Source organism: Chanos chanos, chromosome 2 (assembly GCF_902362185.1).
Source record: "Chanos chanos chromosome 2, fChaCha1.1, whole genome shotgun sequence".
Taxonomy (NCBI): Eukaryota; Metazoa; Chordata; class Actinopteri; order Gonorynchiformes; family Chanidae; genus Chanos; species Chanos chanos.
In genome coordinates, this window is record NC_044496.1 from 2,182,501 (window position 1) to 2,195,611 (window position 13,111).

The window sequence follows — 13,111 nt, forward strand, 5'->3', positions numbered from 1 at the left end:
CAGAGAGTGTGTGTGTGAGAGAGAGAGAGAGAGAGAGAGAGAGGGAGGGGGAGAGAGAGAGAGACACACAGAGAGACAGAGTGCTAACGGCTGTCTCTCAGACCAGCTGAGTATCTAACCCTATGTACATTAACAGCCCTGGTCAGTCCACTGCGGTGCTCCATGCAGCCTCATCCCCCACACACACTCCTGCCTGCCTCACAGATACACCACAGATACACCACCCTCTCCCTCCAATAGCTACTGTAACCAGAAAATGGAGTGGCTCGAACACACAGCCTCTCAGCCATCCTGATCCGGGGGACGAGAAGACACAGAAAGGAGAGAAACGGAGGGAGTGAGGAGAGACACAGACCAGGAGAAAAACACAGCATGTGAAACCAATGCAAAAGTGTGAATAAGTGAGTAAAAAAAAGAGAGATGGGGAGAGAGAGAGACAGAGAGAGAGAAATCATCATCTCGTTTTTTACTACCCAAAAGTGGATAAAGGAGCTCTAAATCTCTGCCCTCCTGTTAAGTCCGACTGCTCCGAAAAGATGACCGGTTGGCACATTTTAGATCCCCCTTTTAAAAAAAAGACCAGGGGAAGGCAGCGAAATGCAACCCAAATTAATACTGCTTAAAAGCCAGCAGTTTACGGAAAACCCTCACTTACCAGGCATTTTCTGCATGAAATAAAGCATGAAGTAAAAAAAAAAAAAAAAAACAACCTAAAAGTAGGCCGCTTTGCAGCGGACCGCTGGGCTGGTATGCGTGAGAGAGTCAAAGCAGAGGATGCTTAGTTGATAGTTGAAAACCAAACAGGACCGGATTATCTTATTTATTTGTTACGTCTCTGAATTCTTTAGTTTACTTTCCAACATTTCCATTCGTTTAACTGAAGTGCAGTACGGTCCTCTGGTGCGGTCGATAATGTTCAGGTTGATTACCTCACAGAGAGTCTTGTCTGACAGATGAAACCAGTAGCACAAGAGGGACAAAAAAAATTTTTAAAAAATCAAACATGCACCAGTATTTCACCTGAAAGACAAACGCCAGAGGGGATTCAGATATCCTTTGTCTTTTTGTACAGAATGAAACGAAAAAAAAAAGGGGGTCTCCCCCCAAGGGGCCGAGGGGGGGCAGTCTGACTCTGTATCACCTCGTCCAGCGCAGCTTGTCAAAGGCTCCTGGACACCCAGCCTGTAACAACCACAGACCAGACACAGCGAACTGGGGAAGTGGAACACACACATGCACGCTCACACACAAACACACACACACACACATACACGCGCACACACACATACACACACACACGCACACACACACACACACACACACACGCACACACACATACACACACACTCACGCACGCACGCACACACACACACACACACTCACGCACGCGCACACACACACATACACACACGCAGACATACATACACACACACTCACGCACGCGCACACACACGCACACACACACATACACACACGCTCACACACTGTATGCTGTGTGAAGGATTCTATCTCTGAGTTGGTGAGCGAGTACTCTCTGTTTTAGTGAGGACAAGTAGACCTGCTGCACACAATGCCTAAAACCATTAGAGTCTGGACCGGACTGCACACTCTGGTTATGGAAATGCCTGAAATCCTTTATTCCAAAGAATATGGAGTGAGAGAGGACATTTTACATCTGTCAGCTGTGGTAAGCGCATACTGGTAGTGCTGGGAGGAAGAGCTGTGAGCAGCATGCTTCCAGTATCACTGGAGAGGCCAGAGAACATGTCACCGATGGACATGACACCGAAGAAAGGGCAGCACGTAGCTAAACGGAGCCTCCGGCTACGCCCGTCTGGCATGACGCCGATGAAAGCTGCGTGCAGAAAGCTCTGGAGAAACGTCAGACATCAGAGATAAGGGGCGGGACATGTCCTGGGCGTGGACATGACACAGGACTGCACTGACATGTCACAGGACTGAATGGACATGACCCAGGACTGTACTGACATGACACAGGACTGTATGGACATGACGCAGGACTGTACTGACGGATGTGTGGTTTGAAAAGTAATGGTGTACATTAGGAAGCAGGTGGGGAAAATTATGGAAACTGGAAATGTATATGGTGTGTGTGTTGTATGTACTGTGTAGACCGCGCTGATAAATATACACTTAGGTCTGCAACAAATGCCTTCCTTACACACACACACACACACACACACAGGCACACACACACACACACACACCTGACTCGCCTATAGCAGTGAAAGGTTTGACTTTGGCTCTGATGGTTACAGCAAATGTAATCACAGCCTCAACTGGCACTGATTAAAAAACAAAACTCAATACAAAAAAAAGTGAAGGAAAGAAAGAGAACTGAAGGGAAAGGTGAATATATTAATCAGTGATTCTTCACAGGAAAGGTTATTCCCGATTTCACAAAGTCATCATGATGTCACTAGACTATAAAACCAACAATAACAACAACAACAACAACAAACCATCTAACTAGCTGTGGAGGAGTTTACTGGTCTTTCTCTGGCATTTGTATACTGGTCACATCTGGGCAAACAGAGAGAGCTGGTATTCTTTTGACCCTGGACAGAAGACCGTCACCAGTCTGTGGCATGCCCAAGGTCAGTGTGGGGTCAACCAGTCAGTGTCATCCTGACAGCCCATCAGACATCTCCAGGCACTGTGGACTGAATGATTGTCTTTACAAAAGGAAAAAAAAAAAAAAAAAAAAGACATCTTTATTTATTTACTTATTTTCCTGCTTACTCCTCCTGGAATCACTGATATAAGCGAAAGTGACATATTTACCGATGATCCGCAGGACGACAACCACAGCGGCGGGACACACAAACGTGACCAAAAAAATAAAAAGGTGTTTATAAAAGAAAGAACCGAAAGGGAAGAGAAGGTAGGGAAACTTGCGAATGGATAGGGCTGTGTCTCTCAGTCCTCCTAGAGAGATTATAAATTGATGTTGCAGAGGACTGTGAACAGGGGAAGGGCAGACAATGCCGCGTTTGCCTGGCAACAAAAGTATATATCTAAAAACAACCCCCGCCCCTCAGCTGGCAGGTTTGGGCCACGCCGAACGATATGCTGACGCCAGAGAGCAGAACGGCTGAAACAGACTTTCCCCATTATGAAAATTCAGATGTCATATCTATCAATATAATCCCAAAGACAGATTACCGACTGGCTGCCGTGAAACAAAACTGCCCTTCTCTGAGGTTTGGCAGCTTTCTCTGACTACAATGGTATGCGTTTAATGAAAAGCCATACAAACTACAACTACCGCGACATCCAAAGTCCCTCCTGAGAACAGACCAAAAAATGTGAAACATGGTAGCCACATGCCAAACGGAAATTTTCCATGTGGGCCTGTTCGTGTACCGCGCGGTCTCACTCAAGCCAGAGTGCACCTAGGTCGTCCAGCCCAGCCCATTTCAATCACTCTCTCCGGCCCGGCTGCCCTGCCCCCATTCTGCCTGTCCTCATCCCAATGCTTCTCTATCTTTCCTCCATTAAATAAATTGTGTTGTAATAATCTCTCCTGATGTGTGCTCCTAATATCGGCGGATGGACACGACAGCCTTTTTTGATTACCCCACTTTCGGCTGCTTCCAGGACACTCCGTAATCCCCTGCTTTACCTTCACTAAATTAAAAAAAAAACAAAAAAAAAAACAGGGACTCATTTAACAGAGAGGAGCAATTCCACTCCACGGTCACCGTACCCCCGACGTAGATTAGCAAACGCCCGTGGAGACGCAGGTACGGCGAACGACAAGCAGGGGCTTTGCTGGAGTCCGTAAACATGCAGGTGACAGTGATTTTTTTCCTCTCTGGGTTTCCTAGTCTAGTTTTCAGTATCACACTTGGTGACAAGCGTGCGGGTCTGCCCGACCCAAACAAATCGATAAAAAAATGCACCCTCCAATCAAATGTAATCAGCCCGGCTGAGAGTTAGGAATGCTGTCATTTGATCTGCCTCAAGCATTGGTGTGTGTGTGAGGGGGCAGGTATACTAGCTCACACAGCTACAGGACTAGAGCAACTCAGATCTCTCTCTTTCTCTTTCTCTCTCTCTCTCTCTCTCTCTCTCTCTCTCCATGCTCCATTTGAGAGCCACACCGACAGATTATTCAGTACTTTATCATATTAGCTATTCTCCACAGAAAAGCAGCAGATAAGAGAACAGCGAGGGGAAAAAAAAATGTCAACACAGCTTATATGTCTTTTAAGGTCTTCTCAGCTGAGATGTTCTTTGACAAAATAACGGGAACATCCATAACCTAAATGTCCGACGGAAACAACAGGATTTCATGACATATTGACAGTCCTTCTGATGGATAAAATCCCTCTAAAGGCCGTCTGTCTGTATGGTGATGTGATATCTAACAACACGGATACAGAGCCGACTAACTAATGAACGATATAAGCTGGGCTGCTCAAAATAAATAAATAAACAAATAAATAAATAAATAAAGCGTGGTGAGAAAGAAGCTTTTAGTCATTTCATGAGCAGTGATACCATAGAATTTCTGAAATGTGCACCTTTCTGACGGTACATATTGAGAATGAGTATTACGACAACAATAATTCTCACTATATAGCTTCACTATGTACACACTCACACACACATACACACACACACACACACACTCACGCACATAGACACACACACACACACATAGACACACACACACTCACGCACATAGACACACCCCCACACACACAGACACCCACACACACACACACACACACACACACACACACACACACACACACACACACACACACAGAGACACACACACTCTCAAAATTTACAGAAAAAAAATTCCCATTTTTCCTCTGACCAGCAACTATTGAGATAAATGACTGTACCACACAGGTCAAAGTAGGAATGTGTCAGATTAACCCAACAGTATCTCAGCTCAAATTAAAAGACAGGACTAACAGGAATGGAACATGTCAGAGGCTAAACGTGTCAGGAGCCCAAAATGAAATGCAAGCTCCAAAACAACAACAACAAAAACCCAAACAAACAAACAAACAAAAAAAACAACCCCACATGTGAAACCCACATCACTAGACTAGCCCACACAGCTCATGCCTCGGGAAGAACAGCCAATAACAGTGTTTGCTTCTGAGGGTTCTGGGTGTTTCGTCGCTCGAGCCTTTGCGTGCCAGGGTGAATTTCCATAGCCTTTGCTCATCTGATGCATAATTAAGAGCAACATTTGGAACAAAATAATGTTTGTGACTTGACTTACACTAATCATGAGGGTAATCAGGAGTAATCAATGCAGAATACTGAACATGATATTTAATGTGACTTAGGAGATGTAGGTGCAGAATACATTATCAAAGGCCTGTGTTAAAACAGTAAAAGTCCTGTAGAAAAACCTTCAGCCGTGCTGTTCCTGGCCCTCGACGGACTCCAAAGTGATTGTGTGGCCTAGTTAGCTTCACTGGCAGAGACAAAGTCGCGCACAGTTAAACACATCCCTAGTGCATGAGGTGTCTGTCCAGGCTGTTTTCATTACGCTGTGTGAACATTACAGAGATCAGGAACTGTCTAAATCAGAATCGCTCTCAAATACACACTGCCCTCCCAACTATACATCATCATTACAGCATTATGAAGAGGGATTAAACAAACAAAAAATAAATAAAAGATTTGAACTGATGTTAACCTCGTGAAAGACAGGCAAAATAGACAAAAATAAAAAATGCAATAAAGTGTGTGCATCAATACAAGGCTTTTTTTTTACCGCAGCATGTCAAAAATCAAGATGCTCTGTGTCAGTCTTCACTCTCTGTCACCACATTCTCTCTGTCTCTCTCTCTCTCTGTCATCCTGCTCTCTCTCTCCGTCTTTCTCTCTCTCTCTCATCCTGCTCTCTCTCTCTCTGTCTCTCTATCTCTGCGTCTCTCTCTCTCTCTGTCTCTCTCTCTCTGTGTCATCCTGCTCTCTCTCTCTGCATCTCTCTCTCTCTCTGTCATCCTGCTCTCTCTCTCTCTGTCTCTCTATCATCCTGCTCTCTCTCTCTCTCTCTCTCTGTTTCTCTCTCTCTCCGTCATCCTGCTCTCTCTCTCTGTCTCTCTATCTCTCTGTCACCCTGCTCTCTCTCTCTCTGTCTCTCTATCTCTGCGTCTCTCTCTCTCTGTGTCATCCTGCTCTCTCTCTCTGTCTCTCTCTCTCTGTGTCATCCTGCTCTCTCTGTCTGTCTCTCTCTCTGTCTTTCTCTCTCTCTGTCATCCTGCTCTCTCTCTCTGTCATCCTGCTCTCTCTGTCTCTCTGCCTCTGTCATCCTGCTCTCTCTGTCTGTCTCTCTCTCTGTCTTTCTCTCTCTCTGCCTCTGTCACCCTGCTCTCTCTGTCTCTCTCTCTGTCTGTCTCTCTGTCTCTTATACCTTAAAAGTGCATTCTGTATTCCAAATCTGCTCCACTTTGCTTTAATGTATTCATCTAGAGCAAGAGAAAAAAAGGGGAAAATAAACGTAGGAAATGCCTCTTTTCTTCCTCTTTCTTTCTTTCTTTCTTTCTTTCTTTCTTTCTCTCCCTCTGTGCGGAGGTAAGTCCCTTCTGGGAGACAGCACTGGTTATGCGAGACGAATAAAAGGGATGGTGAAAAGGTTGCTTTTTTTTTTTTTTTTTTTTTTGAAGGAGGAAACTCCCGGCTGCAGCAGAGGAATTGGTTTGATTGGCAGACCAGGCTAAACCTCCATTTCTCTGCTAGCTACTAAGCATTCAAGGCAAAGAAAAGGGCTTAATTGAGCCTTTTATTAAAAAAGCTTAAATGTCAGCCATCTCCCTTCCTTCACCTCTCTGTGGACGTACAGTGGAATTAGCACATCTTCTGAAATGTTCTCGACAGTGTTGTACTGCAGAGTAGTTATTAAGACATTTAGATTTTCGTTTAACGAATGATGCTGTCATGTTGTTTGGTTGGTGACCTATCATTAACCCAATTTCACCATCTCTCACTGGTCCTACCCACAGCCGCGGCCCATAGGATAACTCACTCCTGTAAGAGAAAGTTTGCTTAGAGAAGACTAAAAACACTGTGTTCTTTTTAGGAGCACATTCACACAAGGAAGCAAATATATCTGCCGTCACATGACGTTACCTCTAGCAAAGCCTCTAAACATCTGTTTTGCCTCTCCTTTTAAATCAATTTGTTTGTAAAACTGTCACATTTCAATTGTAACCCTTACTGTTATTAAACAGTAAAATATCACAAACAAATCCAGCTGATTTATGAGTTTGGGCAACAAAAACATCAGCAAATTTTAAAGTTAATTCATGTATTTTGTCTTTATCTCACCTAGACCATAAACTGACTGCTCAGGCACTGTTATTAAACTATATTTCTGTTGTTCTGTTGCATGTAAGATATTAAAACCATTTGCATTATTTGTGTAGACATGCTGTTGCAGAAACAACGCTGAACAATAACGTAGCATCTTTTTGCAGATAAGGGTAAATAAAGCTCATAGGCTTCATACACACACACAGCTGCAGTCATTTAGACAGAACAGCGTTTGACCAGTGCCTCTTCAGTTTCATTACTCCAGCATATGACCTGTACAAAGGCTAAAAACATCAGCGAACTCAAATGACTAAATTACAGAGACACTGTTAATTCTGAATGTTGGGACGGAGAGAGAGAGAGAGAGAGAGAGAGAGAGAGAGAGACAGAGAAAAGGGAGCTTTTAATTGCCTGCTTCATAATCACAGAGTCAAGTCATTTTGTAAGGAGTCTTCTCATGAAGATTGTCCTATGGGCAAACATAAAAATCGTGCGTGCGTGTGTGTGTGTGTCTGTGTGACATGACCTAAGACATGCAGCGTACAGAGAACTGTCCTTATGCAACTTAAGAAAAAGAGTCAATTGCTATGGGCAGAAGGTGGAGCACTGGTAAAAGCCAGACACTACGAACAAGGGCTGTTGATACTAAGACCAATTAACAATTTCTAATCTTGAGCAGCACAATAAAGAGCTGGGTACAAAGCACGTATCTGACACGACGGCCTGGTTGTGTGGAAGCAGCAGTTTCACAGGAGCGGTTTTGGTGTTAGTTAGGCTGGAGTGACCTTGATGTAGGAGGGAGTAATTTCTAAGGTATCTGTGGGTGGAGATTATGAATATAATTAGTGTTGGAACCGCAGCCTGTTGTGCGGAGAGGCAGGATGCAGATTACAATCTCACCCTCACTGCCTCAGCAATAACGTTAGAGGTAATGAAAATATTAAATCAAGAGCACGCACACACAGATAGACAAAGGAAAAATGTCTAATACAAATCTAAATGGCCTACATCACATGCAAGAGGATCTGAAAGCAAAGAGTAGGTTAAAAACAACAGCTCTCAACCTATAAAACAAAGAGGATGGATTAAATGGAGAAATATCTATCATTGTCTTGACATGCTGGCATGATACAAAACGTTACCTGTAATAAATAATTGCGTCATTTATTTTTGCACGACGTTCAGCAGTAAGCGTTGGGAACATTTTGCTCTGCGATACAGCTGTGTGGTAGGAGTCGTGTTTTTTTTGCTGAGGTCCTTGTCAGGTTGAAGGAGTCATGTCTGACTAATCAAATGTATTAAAACTACACAATCATACGCTGTGTCCTACAGCACCATTCAAGAGGATCTCACAATAGAAAAGAATGTTAAAGCCTTTTCCTTTACCATCCCAAATATGGCAAATGTATCAGCTCTGTTGTATGTCAGAATGTACATGAAGTACACCTTCAGTTGTTTGTTTGTTTGTTTGTTGCTACCATGGAAAATCGACCAAGTATTGATCAGTAGGTTCTCTTTTATACTTTTTGTGGCGTTGCCCTATCCGTTCAAAACCAACCATTTTTTTCCACGCATGACGCATGTGCTTAAGCTAAACCCTCTCTCTCTCTCAGTCTCTCTGAAGGCTTACAAGGCAAACAGTTAAACAGGTGAATAAATCGCTGAGTTTTCTAATGATGTGGGTCGTGCAGCAGACGGCTGTGCTGGGTGTCCTCCCACAGCCTGGCCTGCATTACTGATACTGCAACAGGAGGCCAGATGCACAATCCGCTTTTTAGGCAGTACCACACACACACACACACACACTGCCACACACACACACACACACTGCCACACACACACACACACACACACACTGCCACACACAAAACACACACACACACTGCAACAGTTCATGGTAAGAAGAAATGATTGCGAATGCAACAATGGTTATATGGAATGACCTACAACACGATGGAATATGGAAAGCAGTTATGAAATGATATGTTTGTTTGTTCAAGTTTCTAATGTGACCTTTTGAGCCTCGTGGAAACAGCCATTAATTACACGTCATTAATGCTGGATAGATCTTGATACCTGTCTGATCACCAGGAAGCTGCACCATTTAAGATAATTCAATGTTTTCATCATTTCTGAGCCAAATAAAAGATCCACACACACACACACACAAAAAACTTAGTGAGCATCGAATACATGAGTCTTTTGCATATTTCATACAAATTAACAACTTACACTTCAAAAGCATTTTGAAGCAAAAATCTCATAGTCTACAGTCAAAGACTCATGGGTTTGTCTTAAATAAATGGTTATTTTTAACTATTACCCACATAGCTGTGTGATTAACGTGGCTGAAATCCCACTCAGCTCCTGTGGTCTTGCAAAAGCCTTGTAAAACCCATGTGTCCGTGAGCCATACTGAACAGCATAAACATTTCTATAATGCTGAGTAATTCAGGACAATATAGTTGTATATCGTCAATGTCATTCTCAAGGACAGAACTCAATTAATAAAGAGGTTGAGAGTGGATTCCATATAAAATGCAGGCTCCCTAATGCACTTTCACTGTTAGCCCACACAGGTTTAGCTCATCCGAAAAGAAAAGAAAGAGTCAAGGAGACCAATTTTAGGAAGGCAAAGCGATAGGCGACAAGATAATCGTTTCACTGTTTCTTTTTTTCTTTCTTTTCTACTCGAAAATGTAAACCTGAGACTGCAAATCTCAATGTTCACGTTGTCTTTGGCTTTCAGGTGGACAGACAGTAATATTTTTAACAGGGGTGATGTTAATTAAACAGTAATTTATGATGAAAATTAAAATAAAATACATCCATTTTAAGGTTTTATTACTTCGCTTCACCGACTGACGAATGGTTATTTTTAAATGAAAATGTACTACATTTACGAAGTAGAACAAAATGAAAGGACAGAATTATTTCAATTAGGCCCACTGTATTAATGGCATAAATTATATTCGCTTCCTTGGACGCTAGATTCACGGAGCATATCTCGCTGATTATTTCTTTTTTTTCTTTAAACCTTATTCGCACGCTATTCCGATTCTGTTCATATACTCCCTGAAGTCTGATGCCTAATTTAAATCGTTGTACTTCGCAACAATATCAGAAAAGTCAAAGGTCGATTAAAGACGTTGCTTGTAATGAACAAAGTTTAACAAACACGAAATACGTCATTAATTTAGCTCAATTCAGATGTGTTTATATGGTCAGGGTTACAAACCACACTCATCTCCAAGGCCTGTCGTCATATTTGAAACACTGACACATCCAGCACTGATGCGTACACATACTTATTGTTACCTGAAATCACTGTAGGGGTGAATAATCCAAAATCCTGCGGATTTTACTCGCTCTTGCTCCCTTTCTACAGCCTTTTCGCTGCCAAACATCCTTAGGGAAAACTTGTTGACCCCTGGTTGCAACATTGCCCCAAACTGCTTGTGCATGAAACCCGCTTGGTAATATCTCTCGTCGTCTGGCAATATTTGTTCGATGCCATCCAACTTTATGAACCCCGGCTGTTGTTCAGGGGTACCATGCTGGCTAACGCCGCTGCCACCAACGCCGGCGCCGCCTTGCGCCCCTTGATCCGCGTCCCCGCCAATAGCTCCAGGAGGGCTCTCTTCACTGGGGGTGACATCTCCTTCGGTGATCAGTCGCCTTTGCTCCGCCGAATCCGAGTCGTGGGCATGCCGACTAGTGATGGACGAGAGACTGCCTCTGAACCTCCTGCAGTCTCCATTCGAACTGGTCTTCATGGGTCTTCCGATATCCGTCTCCATGATCACCGAGTCTCCGCTTCTCGTCTCCCCGACGCCTTTGCAGCTTCCCCCGGAGGTCGGCGACGGCAAGGGTTTCATCCTGATACTCTTTCTCCGGGTGTCCTTGTCGCTGTCTTCTCCATCCCCCATGATCGAAGCTTTCTGTCCAATGTGTTGTGGCAAACTGTAGAGCCTTTTACGCATGGAAGAATGCAACCTGTCCATTATGACATTGAAACAGTGGTACGATCAGTTCAGAGATATTAATCCTGTATGGTATTGTTATTGTTGTAATTATTGCCACGACTTGTCCAGTTCCCTATCTGTGCCTAAAACCAAGCAGTCTGGAGCTAATCTCAATCCCCATGAATCTTTTACTGTTACACATGACACGGGCTGCTGTGGTCGCGGTGCATTTGAAGGAAGATCATCTGGAACGTTACCTGACAGTTCAAATATGCTCTCTCGCACAGTTGTGACAGTACACCCAGCCTCACCATGACACTCCTGTTGCAAGGCACTGTATTGCTCTGTTCTCGTAAGCCCAAAGTCATAGAAAAGCGCGTGCAGCCACCTCACCATGACATGCGAGGGACGTGCCGACGGATGGAGAGAAGAGACGCGGAGGTCATGGATAACGAGGCATGCCCTCTCCTCCAAACGATCCTTATCTTCTCTCAATAAAAAGGAAAACAATGCAATGTTGTCGTGTAACTCACATCAGCGGCAAAGGACCGCTGACATCATTGATCTAACGTCCCGAAGCTTTCTTGTCTTCTGAATATTCATGATGCTGATCTATTGGGTTGCCATAGGAGCGAGAACAGCAAATAAGCTCAGCCCACTTTAGACTCTGATTTCAGGAACACAATGGGACTCCAACTAGCTTTTGGGAATGTCACCTCTTTAAATGCGAAGTTCACATGGTTCTATTTTACACTGTTTGTAAATGACACGATGTCAGATTTTATAGATTTGAACCGGAGACGTTTGAATCTTACTTATGACGTTACATTTTAGGGACCCTTTTAACTCGGACCTGGACCGCTAGAATGACACCTTGGTTAAAAGCAAAGACAACATGAGAATCGTTTAAACTTGTCTCAATCTCAGTTAAGTTTGACTGGAAGCCTAAGGAAACATCATGTAACCTTCAGTAGTTTACCACCCTTTCTAAAGACAGCAAAGTGTTTTATTTAATTTTATTTATTTATTCTGAGTTACCTGACACTGTACTGTTAGTAACGTAAACAGAAGAATCGATATTCATTCAGCTCAGATCAATACGAATATCAACCCCGACCAATAATAGTTACCCAACTATTAATATTATCAAACAGCAGTTTTAACTATCTATGCATCTAATTTCCTTTTCTAGCAATCTAAATCACACAGCTTGTTTAACTGTTTAGTACTGTGTGGCTAAGATTTAACAAAGATTTAACAGTACACAGTACTAGAAATGTCCTGAGATACACTATTAAATTTAATATTTTAAACGAAATAATTTGCAATTTAAAATCCAGTATGGTTTTCTACAATTACCTAAAATTATAGCTCAATTATAAAATATCCATGATCTTATTACTACTGCGCGATTACAGAGCTATTTCATTTCCTGTGCTCGCGAGCACCGTTTCTTGAAAATGTGACTTCAGCAATATGCGGCTGCAATTTCATTACACTTTCATTCACATATCTATCGTGCGGCCGATATCACGCACATCTGATCTGGGGGCCAATACATTCTCATTGCACATGCTAAGCCGCTTATTCCCACCACGATGACCACTGACGAATGTAAACTGCTGTAAACTGCTGCCTACTAAGATCTCCCAACTCAAAGGAGCGCGGGCGGGGCACATCATGCACGCGCACATTTAAAATGACCGTTATATATATATGCTCCTAGTCTGTAACTGTCGTGTCAGAGAGGTTAGCTACAAATCCACAGGCCACTCCAACATAGATAGCTACTGGCCGGCAAAAGCCCTTCGATGACAACTCGCAACCTGGCGAAT

General features: G+C 43.3%; 1 protein-coding gene across 1 annotated transcript in view; it reads right to left on the bottom strand.

The window, feature by feature from the left end:
- Nucleotides 1-11,315, bottom strand: part of hcn4 (hyperpolarization activated cyclic nucleotide-gated potassium channel 4) — a 53,399-nt gene extending 42,084 nt beyond the window's left edge. Inside the window, exon 1 of the mRNA XM_030764910.1 lies at nucleotides 10,630-11,315. Within this exon, the coding sequence (XP_030620770.1) occupies nucleotides 10,630-11,315 (686 nt within the window). The remainder of the gene's footprint in view (nucleotides 1-10,629) is intronic.
- Between the last annotated feature and the right edge of the window lie 1,796 nt (nucleotides 11,316-13,111).